At 36.6% G+C, this 22,041-nt stretch overlaps 1 protein-coding gene across 1 annotated transcript; it reads left to right on the forward strand.

The window, feature by feature from the left end:
- The first annotated feature begins 1,651 nt into the window (after positions 1–1,651).
- On the forward strand, positions 1,652–22,017 carry SAR1 (SUPPRESSOR OF AUXIN RESISTANCE1). Its single transcript, XM_021952954.2, has 27 exons — positions 1,652–2,033; positions 2,128–2,260; positions 2,342–2,603; positions 2,829–2,889; positions 3,874–4,031; positions 5,929–6,014; positions 7,499–7,603; positions 7,695–7,789; positions 9,116–9,236; positions 10,553–10,735; positions 10,843–11,035; positions 11,167–11,741; positions 12,128–12,290; positions 12,377–12,651; positions 12,765–12,952; positions 13,835–13,911; positions 14,008–14,354; positions 15,020–15,088; positions 15,184–15,502; positions 15,859–15,987; positions 16,225–16,333; positions 16,414–16,488; positions 16,608–16,734; positions 19,807–19,914; positions 20,294–20,434; positions 21,309–21,482; positions 21,583–22,017. The coding sequence occupies exons 1-27, from the start codon at positions 1,825–1,827 to the stop codon at positions 21,622–21,624; spliced, it is 4,524 nt and encodes a 1,507-aa protein (XP_021808646.2). The 5' UTR covers positions 1,652–1,824; the 3' UTR covers positions 21,625–22,017.
- Positions 22,018–22,041: the final 24 nt, after the last annotated feature.

Here is a 22,041-nt window from a genome sequence, read left to right on the forward strand (position 1 = left end):
TGTAGAGAAGTTGATTTCCTTTTTGGCAAAAAAAAAAAAGAAAGGGTCATTGTTTCTCTATCATGTTATTTTTGGTCATTATACATACTAAAAGCACTTTTGATAAAATTTTACCAAACACTTTGACTACTCACAACACTTTTTTAAATACAGTTTACTAAACGTCTAGCAACTTTTTTTCACAACTGATTATTCTTGCAGTATAGCAGAAACAACTTTTTTTTTAAAGCACAACAATGCCAAACTAGCCCAAAGATTACTCATGAGTAAAATCCCTTCTACGTAAACACTCCCAAATGAGCTCTAAGGGCTCGTTTGGGAGTGATTCTCAGAGGGCCAGAATCACTTTTGGGGAGAAGCACCTCCCATGTGATTATGCATCGCTTTAAGTGATTTTAAGCAATTCCATAAAATCACTTCAAAAGTGAAATTGAGAAGTGATTCTATATAGAAGTGATTATTGACCATCTAGGATCACTCCCAAAACGACCCCTAAGTGATATGTGATGCATTTAAAGGTCTCAGAGGGCTTTCTAAAATGCTACAAGCGCTTGTGACAATCAAAAGCACTTCTGTGTTTGACAGAGAAATGTAAAAGTGATTATGAATGCCAAATGGGTCTAGTCGAGTGAAACAAGACCTTGACTTGCAGGCAAGAGGTCTCAGTTTCGAACCCCATAACATCTTGGTTGTGTGTTTGAGAAACCCTTCCATGTTACTTTAGACTATTGCTTCTACTCAAAAACTAAAAGAAGTTACTATGAATAATAAAAGAGGCTTTAGGCCTAGTTTGGGATTGCTGTCACTTTTAAAAAAAGTTGCTTCTGCTGTGCTTTGAAAATAATTAGCTGTAAAGTAAAGCAGCTCCATGTTTGGTAAACAATATTTTTAAAGTGCTGTTAGTACAAAAAACAGTGTCAAAATCGTTTGGTAAATTTTAATATAAAATTGTTGTAACTGTGACTAATGACTAAAATAGACATGATGTTGAAAGTGTTATGTAATAATCATGTGGTGGTAGTGGTGGTGATGGAGTGGAGGTGGTGGTGGTGATGAAGGTGGAGTTGTTGGTTGTGGTAGTGGTGGTGGTGGTGGTGGTGGGGATGACGGTTGTGGAGGTGGTGGTGGTGGTGGCAATGACAGCATGGTGGTGATGGTGGTGTTGGTTGTGGAGGTGGTGGTGGTGGTGGTGGAGGCGGTGGTGGTTGTGGAGGTGGTGACGGAGGATGAGGAGGAGGAGGATGTGGTGGTGGTGGCGGTGGCGGTGGCGGTGGTTGTGGAGGTAGTGAATGTGGTGGTGCAAGTGGTGGAGTTGGATGTGGAAGTGGAGGTGGTGTCATTTTTTAAAATGAATGATGGTATTTTGGGAATTAAAAAAATTCATTAAAGGTTCATCTCTACTTCTTTTGAAAACAACTTTAAAAAGCAACCTAGAGTCAAAGCAGTTGCCTTTTAAAAAGCTGCTGTCAAAAGGCCACTGCTTTTAAAATAATTGAGATATTTTATTTTTACCAAACATCTTAAACTACATAACTTTAAAATGAAGCAGATTTTTGACAAAAAAAAGCAATCTCAAACGGGGCTTATAAGTTCCATTTTTAACAAAAGGTTTTCGCGCTCTTCTAAATGAAATGGCTCGTAACAAAAACTTTTGAGTCCTTTGCCCCGAAGTTTAGCTAGCGTTTTGGATTATTAAGCGCGTTTGCGTTTTAGCCCTTTTTTGTATACTGTGTTCTTGCTTGCAGGGTTTGGGTTTGGGTTTAGGGGTTTAGGGTGAATTAATTTTGGACTGGCCTAGGGTTTTAGCGTTATTCATACCAGAAGATGGGAAGTAGATCGATACTGGTAGGCATGGAGGTCCCAATCATTGGCAGCGATTCATTGAAATGGATTGACGTCCCTGTTTCTTCTTCTTCTTCTGGTCCTTCTGATGCCTCTGCCTTCGCCTCCACTGATGCTCCTTGCGTCCCTCCTGTCACCGACGATTGCGCCTCTTCCATCGCCATTGGAGAACCTCCTACATATCTCATATGGTTTTCTTTCTCTCCTTGCTTGTCCCTCTCAACGTATTTCAAATTCGTGCATTTTTCAATCTATGCTGTTAATTTGTTGTGGCTCGTGTAACAGGAAAATTCACAAGAATCTTCCTCATGCTCTCGAACTACTTGAGCTCAGTGCTTCTAAAGACTTCTCCAAAGTTGGGCTTCGAATCACTTTTCCAGATGCGCTCTCTCCCTTGCTTCTTCTTTGTAAAAATGAGGTATTCTTACTGTCTACTCTAAGCTAGCGTTTCTTTGTAAAAAGGAGCAAAATGAGTAATAAATTGTTATATACATTGCAGATTGATGTAGGTTCTAAGAGCCACCCCTACTTGCTTTATGCATTGACTGTCTCAGGGGTCGCTTACCTTTTGAGACTTGGACCCATCTCTACTTATGTATCCCGCTCTGGTTTCCGGCTGGATGAGCTTGTGGAGTTTAATGTCAACGCCTACGGACCAGTAACAAGTGCTGCAGCAACACCATCTGGGTGCCTTGTACTTGGGCGGGGTGACGGATCCCTTGCTTGTCTCCAACTGGGCTCACTTGACCCCTCTGCTCCTGGTATTATCAAATTCTCCTGCCCTCTGTTCTTGACTTGTGTGCCCTTGTTACCATTAATTTACTTTTAAGCATGGTTTCCTTCAGCTCCATCAGTCTAGTGGTTTTTCCTTTGACAATTTGACACTGTCGTGATGTATTAAAATTGTTCATATTCTGGACTTGTTATCAAGCATGCTGCTCTTTTGCACCACATTAATTCCCTATATTTTTCTCCCTTGCCCATAGGTTTTGTGAGGGAGCTGCGGGATGATTCGGGAATTGGTCGTTTGTGGGGTTTCATGTCAAGGTATGCTTGTTGACTACATTATCAGAATAATGTACACGAAAAAAATTTAGTTTGCTAATGTGTTTGTCTTTGTTATTATTTCTTAATAAGTTGTTTTGAATAATTAACCTAGTCTTGTGTGCTGATGATGCTTCTGGTCTATGAGAGTTGAATCTCAGGTGCTTGACAAAGTAGATTAAATTGAATTTTAAATGTTATCAGATAGTACAATAAATGTGAAATGGCTTACATATACCATTTTGGAATAGGATGAAATAGGAACCCTGACATCTACATATGGCCAGAATCAAGCCGTCCTCTTATGTATATGCATATTTAAACATTACAATATATTAGCCTGACTTTCTCACATTCTTTTGTAACTTAAGATTTTCTTAACTAACATTGAATCTAAGTATGTTTCCAAATTCCAATTGTGTCATGAACCCTAAGCTCTTCCTTGACTTGGCAATTGGATGCCAAGGGCTGCAGATTATGCAGGCAATTTATATATCTTTTTCATTTCTAATTCTTCCATCTTTAGACCCCCATTTGGGGCTACATGGGGTCCAGCCTCGAACTTCCCTATCCCATGTAGAAATCAATTTGAGTATTCATTGTTTGGTTATACTGTGAATTAAACATTCTTGAAATGCTAAAAATGTTATCATCTTTCTTTTTATCTGTTTAGTATTATTTTCATGTTTGGAATGTTGGAGGTTAAATGAAATATGAAGAGGTAATACTATGAGTTAACTAGGTCCTCTCCTCTTTAGATTGAACGTAGGATATTTTGTTACAATGTGTAAAATGCTAGATGTGTTGTGTATTCTAGCATTTTGTGATAAGTAACTAAAAGAGTTTGCTAAAAACCACAAGGGGCAGTTTAGTTTTCTTTCTTGAACTATATGATTTCTATTTCTATGTTGCAATACATATATATTTATTACTCTTCTATCCCCTGGAAATGTGATTCAATAAATGGTAGCTGAACATATAACGCAGGGGTAGGATGGTAGGGGCTGTGCAGGACTTGGTGATATCAGTCGTTCATGGAAAGCCACTTGTATTTGTGCTTCATTCTGATGGGATGTTACGAGTGTGGGATCTTTCATGCCATAGCAGGCTCTTTAGTAATAACATGAACAGTCCGACACTGGCAGGCAAGTACTATCACTTTTCCCCATTCTTTTTGTTATTGTTAATACTTACTTCTTTATGTTGTCCATCATTGAGTCGTCCCTTTTCATTACCGCATTATAATAGAAAAACGTCAACCAAAAATCTCTATTTAGAAGACATATTTCATAGATTTACTTTTTTGTACATGGATGAACTTCTTAAAAATTATTGTGACATATTTTTCCATTTGTATATAGAATTAGCTGTGCTCATACCATGTTCCTTTAAAATTGATGGAATACAATTTAACAGGGACGTTGGCTTGCACCACCCAATCAGGGTATGCAATACCTCACTGGACCAGTTACATATTAAAATGTGATGAGGGTTTTTGAGGTTGTCCCACCTTGGGCCTACGATCTGTGTATGATACAGTTGCTGATCACTTACTCATCTTAAGGCGTTGACTTGTAGAAGCGTTGTAAAGTCCTGCATTAGCTTCAATTAGTCACTTCTATTGATTTAATAAAATACAATGTGAGCAAGATATGCTGGGAAAGTGACTTCCTAATGTTTTATGCAAATTCTGGCATCCCCAAGAATCATAATTCTTGGAAATCTTGAGTAAGTGTTCATAAGCTTGTGGCAGAAATGCTTTATGGAAGCAAATGTCTGGGTAATTCCAAAGGATTGTCTCTCTTTCATAAAGTGAGAAGGATAAGTTTCTGGGGGTAGGAATGTGGGAAGAAAGCTAGTGTTATTTGGGTTGTTATTTGAGTTTTTTGGATGGAAATAAAAAGAGAATTTTTGAAGATTCAGTCTTCACTTTGAGCTTCTGTTTCAGGCGGATTTAGGCGTGTATATTTTCTGCTGTTTTATTAGGTTGGAAGGCAGTGGGCCGTCAGTTCTAGCTTTGATAGGAGTTTGGATAGTTAGGATGTTGTAGTGCGACAAGTGGACAACTTGTTCACATTGGATTGGAGAGGATAACACTAATCCAATGATGTTAATACTACACATGATTAAGGGACTGGATTAATTGAAATATGTTATTACATGGCCTAACAGGTTTAAGCATAATCCAATCCAACTTAATCCCAACCTTTTGGTGGGATTCATAATCTTACTACGTATGTAGGCCTAGTAAGATTTTATATAATCCAATCCAGGTTCTTTTCAGACTACCAAACATTTGACTAGGATCATGAATCCTATCCAACCATATTAACCAGCACACCAAATGGGTGCTAGATTTGGGGCTTCTAGGGGCTAAGTCAAGGGGATTCATTGTCACCTTTTTTGTTCACTCTGGTGTTGGATGCATTAGGAAGGTTCATCGATAAAGCCAAAGAACATCAGTTGGTTTCAGGGTTGGTTGTTGGCAGGTAGGAGGTAGAAGTTTCACATTTACAGTTTGCGGACAATGCTATATTTTTGTGTGGAAGGAGATCAACAGAAATGGGCCAACTTGTTATCAGTTCTGGATTGTTTTTACATGACATCTTTAAAATTCATAAAGGTAAATGTTCTCTGGTTACGATAAACACTGAGGAAGGCAAGTTAGAGAGATTGGCAGCGGAGTTGGGTTATGGCTGTTGAAATATTTAGGGCTCCCTTTAGGAGGCAATCCAAGGGCTATCAATTTCTGGAATCCAGTGACAGAGAGTTGAAAAAATACTGGAGGGATGGAAATTGGCTTTTCTTTCAAGGGGAGGTCGACTCACGTTGATACAAGCGGTTCTTAGCAGTCTACCAACGTATTACCAATCGTTGTTTAAAATAGAATATATAATTATTTATTGTTTATTAAAATTGCAAAAAATTGTTCGCACACAGTTCTGAGTTATGTTATTACGTTCTTGTCTGTGTATCCATTTTAAATAGCAAAGAATCTACTTATATAGTATTCAAATATTTTCTTTTATTGTTTACTTTCAGGTGCTACATTGGTAAGGTTATGGATTGGTCAAGTTGACAGTGATTCAAACATGATTCCTTTGGCAATCTTGTACAGGCATACTTCGGTACGTATATGTGAAATAAGTGCTAAGAATTAAATTTTTTTATTGGAGGGAAAGTTTCATTGTAACATGTCCTCCGTACCGCTCATTGTCTTTCTTATTTGTATGTGAAAATATTTCTATTTATTGTAGTTAATAGTTTTCTATATCACTCCCGGTTAAGGGTACACTTATTAAATAATAAATTATGAAAACTGGATAGAGATGTGAAGAACAGGGTATTCTGTTAAATAATTTGAACTTGACTGTTAAAAGTTGAGAGTTTTCCTTTCTCCTACTTTCCATGCTTATAAGTGGAGTTTGTCCAAAAAAGGAGGAAGGAAAGATTAGGGGACGTTGACTACTTTAGTTCCTAAAGACGCATTGAATAAACTTTCCAATCCCTCAACAAACTTTAGCCACACATCGATTGGCTCATTCAACCTCCCCACTTCCAACTTAAGTTTTCGGTTTCATTTACAGAATCTGAAACCTGACCATCTCCTTGCTTGTCGCTTCAATACATCCAGAAATCGAATGTAATTGACATAACAGTGAGTGACATTTGCCTTTATTTTACGAGATACATTCTATTAAACCAGCTTGTCAATAGATGGTAAGCAGTTACAATTAAGGAGTTTGACGCTTTTGGTTATTTTTGAAGGCATCTAGGTGATTATATAATGGGTCAAAACTGAAAAAAGAAGAAAAAACGGAGGTTCCTTTGAGCTAACCCGGCCATAGAATTTTTTTAAAGGTTCCTTCTAGATGTAATAGCATTGATTTCAGGTCTTATATTTGAGTGTTTATATTGCACCCTCTGGGTGCAGTTGTCCCAGAAAATTCTGGGTTTCCTGTACCCAGTTTTCACTTACAAAACTAATCTGTGTCACATATATGCCTTTTCTCAAATTATCCACCGTGATGATTTTGTCAGGATGACGTTTCCCAATTAAAGAGTATGTGGGACTTAAGACTTCCAAATGCCATTGGAAGGAAATTTTAATTACTGCCCACCTTTTCAAGTTTGATGAATAGATTTTAAAATAAAATTTTGCATCTTTTCTGGGAAACCACCTGGTCCAATCACTCTCCCATCTTCTTACCTTCACAGAATATGATGAGGCCAAAATTGTGACAACCAATTCCAACATGCAGTCCTGCACCAGCCTATTTAAAGTTGAACTGCATTGTAATCATCCATTCGACAGTGATATAGTCAGCAACAGCATCTCTTTTTGCAGTTTAAGAAGCAACTCTAGAAAATTAATTTTCAAAGAAGAAAATAACTAGTGTTTCCTATCCAAAAAAGAAAATAAAAAAGGAAAACTAGTGAGAGTTTATCATTGCCATATTAAACTGGTTCTTTTTTAAATTGCAGTTTTAAGTAAGTAATATTTTCTGTAGTATGACTTGATGGTTCTTGTATATGCAATTAGTGACCCACCTGTGACTATGCTTGCATTTTTTGCTGTTGTTCTGATTGATTCCTTGGTCCAATCATGAAGGATATCAGCTCAGAGACGATCTATGCATATAGCCTCCGTTGTAATTTTGGGGATAGATTCCTTTTAATGCTGGAACCTTCAGCGATAAATATTCCTTTGGAGGAGGTACCACAATTTTTTTGTCCATCCACTGCCTTTTATTTTTCATGTGAATATTCATTACACCAACAGTGATGTCAATGTGATTTTGTTATAGGTTGGATGGGTTGATGTCAAACTTACTTCCGACAAGATATGCATACTGAAAAATAATGGATTGGTACTTCACAACTTGTTGACGAATGTCAATACGTAAGTGAATTTGTCCCTGTTAATTTTTGTTGACTTTTTTTCAGTCCTTTTTTTACCTAGGGTTGCATTTTCCTTCTTTTCCTTTAATTGTTCTCTCTTGAATGGCAGCTATAGGATAATTCCTTTGTTATAGTTTCGTATGCGAAGTTTTTCTCTTCTCTTTTATGCTATATAAGAAGGAAGCTTTTCGTAAATTCTTTATTGCAATCAGTTGTACTTTTTTTTCATTGGTGTACTCCTTGTTGACTTTCTTGTACTCCTTTTTTTCTTAATAAATTGTTTCTTTAAAAAAAAAAAAGTTCTCTTGAATGCTTCTTGTGTGCTAGGGCACCCCTTTCTATTGTTTGTAAGCAATGATGAAAATATCAGCTGTGCATATAATTTCCGTACTCAAATATACGGATATATCGGGAGATAAATTGATATCTTTATTCTGTCGGTGAAAATCAACCAAAACAACAGATATTGGCTTAAAAACACGGAAATTTGAACTAAAACTTTAATGAGTGTTTAGTCCATTATTTATTTATTTATTTATTTGAATAGAAACGTTATATTCAAATTAGGGTAACAAAACACAAGATGTGGTTAAGGGATCCACATGAGAATGCACAAAACAAGAGAAAATGCTGCCTCGAGAACAAAACACCAAAGGAACAGCAAAAGGCAAAAGCAAGAAAACACCGCACAAACAAACATCAAATCACAGCCCCTAATAAGTCTCGCATAATAGACGAAACAGCCACATTTCTAAACACAGGAGTGATGGACGCCCACAAGGCCGCCCAGAACTTCACTCTCCAACAACTCACTCGCTCCTACACCATTATAATCATCAAATATTCTCCTGTTGCGCTCCATCCATAAATTCCAGATCATAATGTTCTCCTGTTTAGTCCATTATCAATGCATGTATTAAGCAACAAAATTTCATAATATACTATGTCAATGAGAGCTGATGAAAAGTATGAAATTAAATCTTGCATTATTACGGCTAATTTATGCATAACTTCATTGACAATTTCATTGTTGGGTACATTTTTAAAATTTTCATTATGTATATATATAAGAAATGTACATTAGCTTTGTTTTTTAGTGGAAAGAATAACTATAATAACTCATATTTCATTATGTAATAATTATTCTAGAATATCTTAGAACTACACCTTTTTATACTCATTATTATATAATTTGAAATGTATTCTTTAAATATAGTAATTGGGAGTACTAGCTATCTTTCAGAACGTGCTTTTCTTTTCAATGTATAACTTCGCCTCATTCTTTTCGTTTTTTTGTTGTTATTTTGCCTAAACCCTACACTTCCAGGGAAGATGCATGTTCTTACGCCTTGCAGGAGGACTTCGTTGCAGATCAATTGTTTCAAAGTTCTGAGCATTCTTCAGATGACCTTCTTTTGTTAACACATTCAGTATTCTCATCTTCAAAGGTATGATGACTATATCAGTTAAATATTTCTGTTTACAGCGTAGAATTTTTTTGTTCCCTTTTCCCTCAGGATTGTCAGGTTACTATCTGAAAACTTGATGTTACCAAGAGCTGGAAAATCTTCCACCTTTGCATAAAATGTAATTAGGTATGTCATGGCAATTTCATTGGGACGAATTCACTTGCAGATGGATGCTACCAGCATTTGTGCATTTGTATATGGATTTATTTACTTATAATGGATTCTCTTTTGTGGACGAAAGTGCGGACCAGCAATAGTAGCCACACACATTTAGAAGAACTAGTTGGACTGAATTTCCTTCATTCGCATTCCTTTCATTGTATATGCTTTTAATCCCAACCCGTGCTTTCTTTCTCTTGAGCCTTGATGCACTAAATCCCTCTGTTAGATCTCACTTGTCATTATCAAGATGAGAGAGTTACCTTAGAGAGAGAATGAAACCTTGAATAAGCTAACAGTTAGGAATTCACTTTTGAGCCTTTCTATCAATTAACAGATGGTGGGTTCAGTGGGTCAAGAATGGAAAACACTGGCTGGGATTTAAATTCAATCCCATCCGCAGCTACACACCAACTCCATAACTTAACACTCTGCAAAAGAGACGAGTGTAGTAAATATGTACGAGAGAGCTTCTAAAGTGGACATCTTCTTTCAAAGAAAGAAAGGACCAATTGTTGGGGCCTACCAGACAATATGGTCCAGTGATCCAAATCATATGATGACTATATCAGAAATTGTCTAGTCATTTGATTATCTTTATCATTTCAGTATTTATTGGAAACATTGTTTTCATCTGTTTTATTTGATCACAATTAGATAACTAAATAGCATACAAATAAAATAAGGATAAAAATAAAATGGGGATTCTCTTTTGAAGATATGGCTGAGTGGGTGCTAGCTTCGGTCTTGAAAGCTTCCAATTTGGCTACTTTTTTTTGTAGAGTTGATCCCTTGAATGGGGACCTAAATAATGGACGTTTTCAATCATTGAACTACATTACAAGATTATCTCCATATTCAGTCCTTTTCTTAAAAGGAGGAAGTCCACTTCAGAGGCTCCTTGTTTATCTACTGGCAGATTACAATTAGTTTGAAAAAGGATTCATGGAGATGTAGATAACACCTGATAGTTGGGATTAAGGGTTAGCCTTGTAAATGTGCTTAGTATTAATGCATATAAAAAAAATATTTTTAAAAAGTACAAATTTATGTAAGATGTTCATTGTTGCCAGGCTGGATGCTATTATATGTTAATATGTTTTTTATGATGTTTTGCTTTATGTAACTTTCTGCAGGATCATATTGTACAAGTTGTATCTTCGACTTTCTTACGCAGGCTGCTTCTTCCTGGGGTTTATCATAGCATTGCCTTGCGCTCAACTTTGCTGGATTATAATAGGCACTGGAGTGATTCAGATTTCCAGTCCTTAACTGCTGATATGTTGAAGAAGGAAATCCTTTCCGTCATTGAACATGAGGTTTCTGTTGTAGTTTCAATTGATTCACACACACATGCACATGCGGACAAAGGAATCACCTGAAGTTGCTAGCAAACTGATAACTGTTGTATTGTATTTTGTTTTAGGGTGTCAATGATAATTCAACGTCAATATTTTGCTGCTGGAAGAATTTATGTTCTCGCTACTTTCAAAACTGGTGCAAGAGCAATGCACCATGCGGTTTGCTTGTTGATTCCTCCACGGGCACTTTTGGTTTGGTCAGAAAGAATTCGGTATCTTTTTTTCGTTGTTTGGAGGATATTGAGCGGCTTAATGATGGTATCTCAGTGACCCTTGTTTTATCCGAATGGAGATAAATCCTTTTTTTATTTTTTTCGCTTTCTGACAAATTATTTCCTGTTTTAACTGTGTGCCCCCTTTTTTGGAATTTTCGTATTCATGTTTGTTAGGCATTTGTGATGACCTTGGCGATCTTGTTGGCTTTGGGTTGGATTTATTTGATGATGCTCCTGAATTTGAGGTGCTCGTTGAAATGCTCAGATGTGTTGTTAATGTCAGCCAACAATTGGGCAAAACAGCTTCCGCTATATTTTATGAATCACTCCTCAGTGCACCACCAGTTATATCACCTGAGGAGATTACTCGTCGCCTATTGAAGATTTTAGAGACTGGATATAGTTCAACAGTATCAATGCTTCATATATCAGATCTTGGACCTGATGTTGCTTGGGAGAAAAGCCTGGCAGATCACAAAAATTTGAGGAAATTTTCGATCGACATGCTGTTATCTCTTCATGCTTTGCACAAGAAATCTGGCACATGGAGTCGAATCTTAAACGCGATTGAGAGTTATCTAAAATTTCTCATACCTCAGAAAATCGTTCAAAAATTTGATGCTGAAATATCATTGGATATCAGTGCTTCCATCGTGGTCCAGGCTACTTCTCAAGTTGCGAAGGTTATGTTTGAGTCTGCACTGGACATTCTTCTGTTTCTAAGCTATCTAGTGAGCATTAGTGGGCAGGTCAGTTTTTTATTTTTACTTTGATTTTGTTTTCTCACTTCTGGTCAAATAGCAAGACTTCTAATTGAGTGTTTTCAATGTATCAAAATTCGTTTTTTATGATAAATATTTTTAAAAGAAAAAAAGATTAAATTTTTTTTTGTTTACCGAAAAAAAGGATTTCAATTTTTTTTTGTCAGACAGATTTTCTATGCAATAAAACTTTATTAGTATATTTACTTTGGTTTTTTTAATATATATATATTTTTTCAAAGCATTTGCTTCTCCCATCTTTGAGAGTTTTTGTATGACTACTTATTCCACAATAAGGGTATTTGTTTTCCTTTTGAATTTGATCAATCCATAAACTTATAATGTGTCAAACATTTCTCTCGGTTTGCATGCAGATCCATATGCTGCATGATGATATATCCAAAATTCAACTTGACTTGATTCCAATGATTCAAGAATTCATTTCTGAGTGGCTTCTTATACATTTCTTTGCCACCACGCCGTCTGAACCAGCTGCTATTGAAGATTTCAGTTCCCAACTTTCATTATTACAAATTGGTAGGTTTATGCTTTGTCTGGGTCCTTAGTTGTTAATGTTGCTGATTTAGCATGGTTCTGATGATCATCCAATGTCCACAATTCAGATAGCAACATGGGCAAAAGATCATTGAATGAGAAGCTTGGGAAGTGCGAGTTCACTCTGGCTTTTATATTCCTACTAAATATTCGAAGTTCCTCCAGAGACCAAAACCGCCTCTCTTCAAGAAGCATACCAGACATGCATGACATTATTATTTCAATGCGGGACTTCGCTAGCTGGATCATTTGGGGCCATGCTGGGGATTGCTTTACCTTCCTCAGCCGTGCAACGGATCTTGCTTTGATCCTCCTAAGGCATGGGCAGTATGATGCGGTTGAGGTTATTTCTCTTCCTCCATTTTCTGACTAGCCTTTAAACTTTTCTTATTTGAGAATACGTTGCTTAACTATGTACTTACTATTATTATTGTTACTTTTCTATACTCTGTAAAGCACCTACTCACTATTGTGGAGGCACATTTACAAAAGGAGAAGACATCTCATAGTATCCAAGATACAGAGGGAGGATGGTGCATACTTCATCATCTTTTAGGATGCTGCTTCCTTTCTCAGGCACACCGTGGGTTGCATGGAGTACTGAAAGACAGGAAAATCAATGAAGCTGTTCGTTGTTTCTTCAGGTATTCTATGTGTTGTAATTCTTTCGCTCATCGCCTAACTCTTGAAGGGGCCTTGGATCTGACTTGTTAAAGAAATTAAATAAGATGTGAAACTTCTACTTCAAGTTATGCTTTTTTCCCCATCTTTTCCTGAAGATATTTATATTGTTCAAAATTATTCATATAAGGTGACTTTCTTCTTACCAAGATAATTGAAATAGTGAAAAGCTTGAACTAAGCTTTCTTGGAGACAGTGTTGTGTTGAATATTGTCTAATTGAGTTATTGCATGGTACACATGCTGGTAAAGGTACATAACAATGCAATTTTGTTCAATTTAAATAGAATTTCTTATAATTATTTTCAATCATGACTAATAAAAGTTAAATATGATAAGACTCATGCAAAAATAACCTTTTTATTTTCCCCAAAACTCAAATAGTCCAAACAAGTGCGCATGTTGATTTTTTGAACCACAAAATCAACCCAATAAATTCATTGATTTTGATGTAACGTACACAGCTGAAGAGAATCTGTGAGTTTTTAATATAATGTATACAGCTGCTTGTTTTGCAAAACATACTCCATTCTACTGCCCTGCACTTGAATGGCCCTGTATTAAATAAAAACTAGCATTCACCTTTACAGCTTTGCTATAATATTAGTGAACAATACATTTTACACTTCTGACACATGTTTTCACTTTGTCATGTCTGGATGCTTTGTAAGAATGAAAAAGCTTATTGTTAAATCAGAAAAAGAAGGGAAAATAATGTGCATTCGTATGAAATAGAAAAAGTTCCAACATAATAATATTCACGCATAATGCTATCATTTGCACTTAGGAATAGAATAGCTCATTGCATTCCATAACGAAGACTGATATTTTGATTTTTCTTTTCAGAGCTTCATCTGGAAAAGGGTCATCTGAGGCTTTACGGAGTTTGCCTCAGGAATTGGGGTTGCCAGATCTTGGTTTTAGTGGGTTATTTAACTTTTACATATTAGGCAGATGATTATGTTTTTCCTTTTTTTGTTTTTATTAACTCTTTCATTTTCCTTTTTATCTCTCTCTAGCTGGTAGCATATCAGCTGCAGCATGGAGGCTCCATTACTATCAGTGGGCTATGCAGATATTTGAGCAATATAATATTAGTGAAGGTGCATGTCAGTTTGCTCTTGCTGCGCTTGAGCAAGTTGAGGAAGCTTTTAATGAAAAAGATGAGTTCCATGGACAAGACTCAATCAATGAATCAGTATCTACCATCAAAGGACGACTTTGGGCAAATGTCTTCAAGTTTACTTTAGATCTTAATCTCTTTTATGATGCATATTGTGCAATAATTTCAAACCCAGATGAGGAGAGCAAGTACATCTGCTTGAGGCGTCTGATAATTGTTCTTTATGAACGTGGTGCCATAAAGGTTTTTATTCACATTTTCAATTAACCTGTCTTCGCTTTCAACATTCTTTTCCAGGTTTTGTCTTGACTAATTTGCAATATGTATTTATGTGGACATCTGGACGTGTGTATTTTCTACTACCCCTCCCTGCTTTCCTCCCTGTTTACAATAACGCGTGGACGTCTGGATGAGAGAATAACTGTGTATATATATATTTGTTGGGAGCTGTTATCGACACTCAATGTCATCGTATACTCCTTGAAGTGCAATTTCCATATTATGTTTTTGTAATGGACGAGGAGTGCATGATCACTTTGTTTGGAGTGCCAATAACAATTCCCATATTGTTTTGTACCATATCTTTCTTTGAGTCTGATGGTGACTTAGATAATTTTCTTTACATTTGACAGACCCCAGAGGGTAGAGTGCTGACTTTCTATATTCAAAATAACTTCACATTTTCGACTCAAATCAGCTATATTTCCTATTTCCAATGCACTGCGTTTCTCATTCCCTGCATGAAAAGTTATGCATTGTTATTTTTGTTTTAGAAAAATATTTGAATATTGTGCTTTCTGTAATGTGTTTGGTTATCCCTTTTTGAGCTTAAGCTTGTACTACTGACGCTAATTCTCCTATGAGGGTTTTTCTTATTACTAGATTTCTTCCATTGTTGTTTATTGCAGATTCTTTGTGGTGGTCAGCTACCGTTCATTGGCCTTACAGAGAAGGTAGAGCAAGAGCTTGCCAGGAAGGTATGGTCGAGTTGTAGAGCCTTGGATACAGTATTTCAATGTAGGTTCATGCATTTTTGTATCCTGGTGATTTTTTGTCTATCTTAAATCTGCAGGCAGATTGTTCAGATGTTTTGGCAAAGCCAAACTTATATAAGTTGCTTTATGCATTTGAAATGCATCGACATAACTGGAGAAGAGCAGCAAGCTACATGTACCTATATTCTGTTCGTTTGAGAACAGAGACAGCTCTGAAAGATTACCAGAACACGTCACTGGCACTAAAGGAGATCCTCAATGGGCTCTCTGCTGCTATCAATGCACTTCATCTTGTTCATCCTGCCTATGCTTGGATTGATCCTCTACCTGAGAGAAGTTATCTTCACAATGAGCAGTATCCGAGTAAAAAGGCTAAAATTACCATAGATGAACAAAGTAAATAATGCAACAATCAAACATTTGTTTAATTGTGTCTGCATCTTTAATTGTTCTCATGACTGACACACGTAACTGAAATTATATACTTTTTAGCTTCTACCTACCGATGAGCCACAAATTCTTGCCGGCCAACAAGTTGATCAAAATTCAATGGCTGATTTTGAAATCCTATTATTTAATTCGTTTCTGGATGGGTTTTTGTGCTCACCAGTAAGAGACCATGAATGTACATACATACAATTACATGCGTATATGTCTCATATAGAACTTTCTAATCTAATATTTTCTGTGTCCACATTTGCATTGTATACTGTTATGTTTTGACGTGGTGATAAGTGTAATTTTTATTGCAGCTGCCAGCAATGATGTTCACCCTCAAACAGGGAAATCTTATATTGATATTGAGAAAATTGAGAACGAGTTTGTGCTTACTTCAGCAGAATATTTGCTTTCATTGGCACATGTCAAGTTGACATCTAGTGGTAAAATTCTATTTTAGCTTAATTTCCCAGTATATCCAGGCTGTCCCATGTTACTTTTTATGAGCAGATTGATCTCTGCGTCTCATGGTTGGGTTGGAAGAGCATACAAAAGGAAGGCAAACACTTCCATCCCATGTTTGAAGTGTTTGCTTTTCTTTTCTTCTCTTCCCTTTTCTTATCTCTCTCTTTTCTTATCCATGTTTAGATAATTGTTGAAATACCCATGATTTCCTTCAGGAACCCAGAAAACACCACTGGAGGTTGTTGATCTCCTGATCCAGGCAAATTTATATGATATGGCATTTACAATTCTTTTAAGATTCTTAAAAGGTTCAGAGTTAAAGAGGTATAGGTCTCTATCATAATATTACAGCCATAATATATTTCCTTTGTAATGCATAAAACCTAGAGTTGTGTTTTGTTCAGGGGATTGGAAAGAGTTTTCTCTGACATGTCATTGAAATGCTGCTGTCCACATAGAGTTGATTCTTCATGGGTCGGGTAAGATAAATCTTACCCTTGTTATACAATCGGCTTAAAAACTTTGATAAGTGTACAGTCCAGATCTTGTAGTAATTTCTTTGTAACTGAATCGAAATGACGTAATTTATAACTTTCAGGGATGATCCCAGAGCACATGGTCTTCTGTTGACTTCATTAAAGGATGAAGTAGTTGTTCATGGTTCACCTGATACAAATCAACAATCTAAGGGAATCAGTCAATGGGGAACTCTTGAGCTTTATCTTGTAAGCATCTTCTGCATCTTCAATCTATTTGAGCTGCTTCTTAACCCTCAACTCTCTTTTTTCAAATATTACAACTATTCAATATGATTAATAGAAAAAGGAATAGTTTTCATGTTGACATTATTGAAAAAGAAAACAATAGTCTCAAGATTTGGGATTTTAAGGGGTTTATGACACTAGTACAATCCATATGTGATTTTAGATACGATAGACACCATCTCTTAAGAATCCATGATCGTGCTATATATAAAGATTTTAGTGATGTATTTCAAATTAGAAAGAGCAAGATAGAAACCTTTGATTATAAGTACAGCTGTGGTAGGGATAAAGAAGAGCACTGGAACAATCTCCTTCAGATTTTGGATTTATTCTGTTTCATGTCAGGAATGAAGATCAACAAATCGAAATGTTCTCTAGTTGGCATTAATGTTGAGGATGGGCTGTTGAATGAGCTGGCAGGAGCTTGGGGATGCGAAGTGGGGGCTTGGCCTATGTCGTATCTGGGTCTTCCCCTAGGTGGGAACCCCAGAGCAATCAAGTTTTGGGACCCCGTAGTGGAAAAGGTGGAGAATAGATTACAAAAATGGAAGAAAGCATGCTTATCAAAAGGGGGAAGACTCACAATGATTCAGGTAGTGTTGAGTAGTATTCCGATTTACTACATGTCCCTTTTTAGGATTCCCATTGGAGTAGCCAATAGAATTGAGAAACTTATGAGGGATTTCTTGTGGGAAGGCTTGGATGGGAAGAAAAACCACGCGGTGAGATGGGAGATTGTGGGTAAAGCAAAAATCTGTGGAGGACTAGGAGTGGGTTCGTTGAAAGCTAGGAGTGAGGCTTTGAGAGCCAAATGGCTGTGGCGGTTTCCTAATGAAACTCAGGCTCTATGGCATAAAGTGATCAGAAGTATTTATGGAATGGATACAAACAGGTGGGATGCTAAACCTGCGAGACAAGGATCTTGCCGCAGCCCTTGGAGAGATATTTCTAGTGGCTATAATTTATTCCGTCAAGGCTGTGTCTTTGTGGTTGGAGAGGGAGTTAGGGTCAGATTCTGGGAGGATGATTGGAGCCGGGGTGGTGTTTTGAAAGAGGTGTTTCCAAGACTTTTCAATCTGTCCAGGAAGCAAAACCACATAATTTCCTCCTTTACGGTATCGAATGGGTTCCCTCTCAGTTGGGATTTTGGTTTCAGGAGGAATCTTAACGAATTAGAGATTGCGGAGGTGGCTAGATTATTGGACTTATTAGAGGGAGTAAGATTGGTCACTTCTAGAGTGGATAAGAGAAGATGGAAGCTAGACCCCTCCGGGTTATTCTCCTGTCAGTCTCTATGTTCCCATATTCAGAGTAGAGGTGAAGGGGAGATTTTCTCTCCGTACACTCAAATTTGGAAGGCCAAGACTCCTCCAAAAGTTAAGATCTTTGTGTGGCAAGCGGTGTTGGGAAAACTTAATACAGGAGATAAACTACAGAGACACTGTCCCTATGTGTGCATTAGCCCGCACTGGTGTGCTTTATGTAATAAGGCAGGGGAGAGTGTGGACCACCTCCTCCTTCATTGCCCTTTCTCCCTAAAATTGTGGGAGATGTTACTAAAGGAAGTAAACACGGTGTGGGTAATACCGGAAGGATGCTTTGAACTTTTTTCAATCAGATTTGATGCTTTGGGAAGGGGAAAGAAGGCTAAAATTCTCTGGGGCAGTCTGATGCAAGCAGTGGTCTGGAACCTTTGGCTGGAACGTAATAGGAGAATATTCGAGGAGTATAAGGGAGTGGGGGTGGAAGAGTTATGGGAAAGAGTGAAGTTTTGGGCTGCTCTTTGGGCATCAACTTCACTTGCTTTTAAGAATATACCCTATCCTACAATTATGCGTAATCTGCTAGCTGTAGTATCGTAAGGGGTCTCTTATGTTTGGCTGTTTTATTTTCTGTGTTGAGTGGCATTGTGTCTGCTCTTCAGGATAGTGTTTCGTTCGTTTGGTCTAAATGTTCTTATTTTATCCTTCAATTTTGAATAAAAAGTGTTTCTATTAAAAAAAAAGTACAGCTGTGGTAGCATTTACCTACTATTTATTTATTATCTTCCTCAGAAGGTGTCACTAACTTCTATTTGATATTTTTGACATATATTTTACATTGTTGAGCTCAGAAGTACTTTGATTTGAATCACTTTTCATGTAATTTTTTAAAAAAGAAACACATTCTATTAAAAATAAATAACTGTACAAAGTGTGGGAATGGAACAGAGTCCACCTGAAAATATCTGCTAAACCAAAACCAAAACGGTACAAATTAATGATGCAGAATATCTTGACTGAAATTAAAACACGCCTTCCCTCCAATCTAAATAAATATCAGAGAAAGGTCCTTAAATTACTTTTCATGTAATTTGATTGATAGTTTACAAATCAAATATGCCTGGTGTTGGCTTATTTCCTTGTTTTGAAGTCAAAAGTTGGGAGTTGTTACTTTGGTAAGGCCAGTTACCTGATGTATTCTAAATCACGCTGATAATTGCATTTTTGAGTCTGGATCAGCTTGCCCAACCTGACAACAGAGAAAAATTTATTGGAACGAAAAAAATGGGTTAGGACCAGGCTAGGTCAAGGGTTCGATTCCATTCATTGTAACGAAAAAAAGTATATTGTAATTGGGATTCTAATATCTAAGAACATATGGTTCCTAGTTTATTTAATGATCTCGCTTCCTAAGTTAAGTGTTTTAGTAAGATTCTATTTAAATCCTTTAGGTTATGAATTATGATTAGTGTTTTACTCTATTTAACCCCTTTTAGGTTATCAGTTATGAACTTATGATTAATGCATCTTATTCTTTTCCTATTTTATCAACATAAATGTAACTGAGGCTGCCTTTTCTGGTGCTTCTACCTTTTTTGTTGTCAAATATGTCCATGTACATTTGTTAAAGGAAGTCAGGAGAATGCATACTCATACCATCCAACAAGCCACCATGAGTGTTGTTCATTCTTCACCTTTCCCCATCCTCTCTCTTTGCTTCTTGTAAGTATTTCATCTTATCTTTCTCTTTTGATATATTCAAAATATGCAGGAAAAATATAAAGTGTTCCATGCCCGTTTACCGCAAGTTGTTGCTGAAACTCTTCTTCGTACGGATCCTCAAATTGAATTGCCTCTTTGGCTGGTAAAGATGTTCAAGGTAACTCTCTAGGTGGTTCTGCAAATAAAAGAGGAAGCACGTTTTACAAACTTTATTTTCTTCTTTCATTGAACAATCATCTCTCTCTCTCTCTCTCTCTCTCTCTCTCTCTCTCTCTCTCTCTCTCTCTCCTTCCCTTCCTCTCTTTCTGCATCTTTAGTTTATCCTTCTTCGTTACTTCTTCGTTAACTATGCTTTCTTATATTCTATGTTATTAAGTTTATCCTTTTCAGTAACTATATTTTCTTAAATCCTAGATTATTTATTTTATCCTTCATTATTAACTATGATTTCTTATATCCCGTTTAATTTGATGGGTAACTTCAAACAATCCATTCTTGTGACATGATAGTCTTGTGACCCACTTGACTGTTGACAGGATGGTAGGCGGGAAAGGACTTGGGGCATGACTGGCCAAGAATCAAATCCAGCGTTATTGTTCCAACTATATGTTGATTATGGTCGATATAGAGAAGCTACAAATCTTTTGCTCGAGTACATAGGATCGTTTGCATCAATGGTAAATTGCAGCTTATTCTTTTCTATCTTAAGCTTCTGTATTACAGCTTGGGTAAAAAAAAAAATCCATGATGTCAACCTCGCATTTTTAAAAGTTAATGCTATTGCTTCATACAGAAAAGCAGCCGCCATAAAGGGGATAGAGAGAGAATTTATGCTCTTAAGTTTCATTCTAGACAGTTCATTGGCTGTATGGCTATAATATACCATTGGATTAATACTGTAAGGGTCCATGTAGAGTGAGTGATTAATCTAGGGATTTAGATGACATTATAAAGTTAAATGGTTTGTTTAGAGACTACTACAATTCATGTGTGCCAAGATTTGAATAAGAAAACAGAAGAAAACAAATAGATTTATTACTTTATTTTTGTCGGAAAAAACAAATGGATTTCAAATGACTTCATGCATAGTCATTCTGCAAGAAGTCATTAGAAATCCATTCCAAATGTACTACGTCTAGTTGAAATATATCCAATTTAATGTTATATAGTATCTCTTATAAAATTTAACCTTGATGTCAAATCCAAATCTTCTCTTTCAAATACCTCCATCCAGACGGAGCCTAATAGTTCTATCATATTATTTTGTATAACAATCCTCAATAGAAATACGAATGCCACTCAAGAATGATACCTGAGTTTTTTGCAAAGAGGAGGTCCATTAAATAGTCTGGATGCTGATACTGATAGATGAGAAATAGGACAAACAAAACTGAGACAAAAATAGTGTATGTTGATTTCATGTCGTTAGTATCACAGATACATCACGCAAAAATAGTTTTGTTGATTTCATCTCATTAGTGTTACAGAGAGACCATCTGGTTTCATGTTGATTTCTGCTGGTTGTTTAACTTAAGATGTTCTCTTCTACAGAGACCAGCTGACATAATCAATCGTAAAAGACCATGTGCAGTTTGGTTTCCATACACAGCAGTTCAGCGTCTGTGGTGCCAACTTGAGGAAATGATCAGTTTGGGCCACATGGTAGATCAATGTAACAAGCTGAAAAACTTATTACATGGAGCTTTGCTGAGCCATCTTGAACTCGTAAGTCATATTTTCAATCTACAGCTACTAATGGAATGAACTTTTTAACCTTGTTGCTATGTATGAAGTTCCCAACACCAATCCTGTCTGTTGTTTTCAGGTAAAGGTGGACTCAGAAGATGTACTCTCTGCTTTTAGTTGAGAGATTTCATTTAGCTAACAAGATGGACACACTTTGGATGCAACCCTGAAGTTGAGCATCAGTTGCTTTGTAGATACGCCTGAGTTCTTACTGGAAAATGCTAAGAAGGAAGTATTGGGAAGCACCATGTAGCTCTCAAGACAATTGGGAAGCTGGGGAGAGTTGCCGTGTGTTGCGTCGGTGACATCTTCTGCCCCTCCTCTCTCCCTTAATGTATATATGTAATACATGACGGAACTTTGAAAGCTGATGTTACTTTCATACATGATTTGCCAACTGAAGTGATTATAAATTCAGTTTAATATTTGTTTCAGAATCTTTTCTTCTGTAGGTAAATTGAAGGGTTCATATTTTAGGATACAAATATCAGTAAAGAATGTACGTGTTATACCACATGTGATTTGACATTGCAAAATC

This window comes from Prunus avium, chromosome 5 (genome assembly GCF_965620075.1).
Source record: "Prunus avium chromosome 5, drPruAviu1.hap1.1, whole genome shotgun sequence".
NCBI classification, from domain to species: Eukaryota; Viridiplantae; Streptophyta; class Magnoliopsida; order Rosales; family Rosaceae; genus Prunus; species Prunus avium.

Coding starts and splice junctions, on each gene's coding strand:
- SAR1 (XM_021952954.2), top strand. CDS start 1,825: ATGGGAAGTAGATCGATACTGGTAGGCATGGAGGTCCCAATCATTGGC. Junction 2,604..2,828: donor ACTTGACCCCTCTGCTCCTG/GTATTATCAAAT, acceptor CCTTGCCCATAG/GTTTTGTGAGGGAGCTGCGG. Junction 7,604..7,694: donor TAAATATTCCTTTGGAGGAG/GTACCACAATTT, acceptor ATTTTGTTATAG/GTTGGATGGGTTGATGTCAA.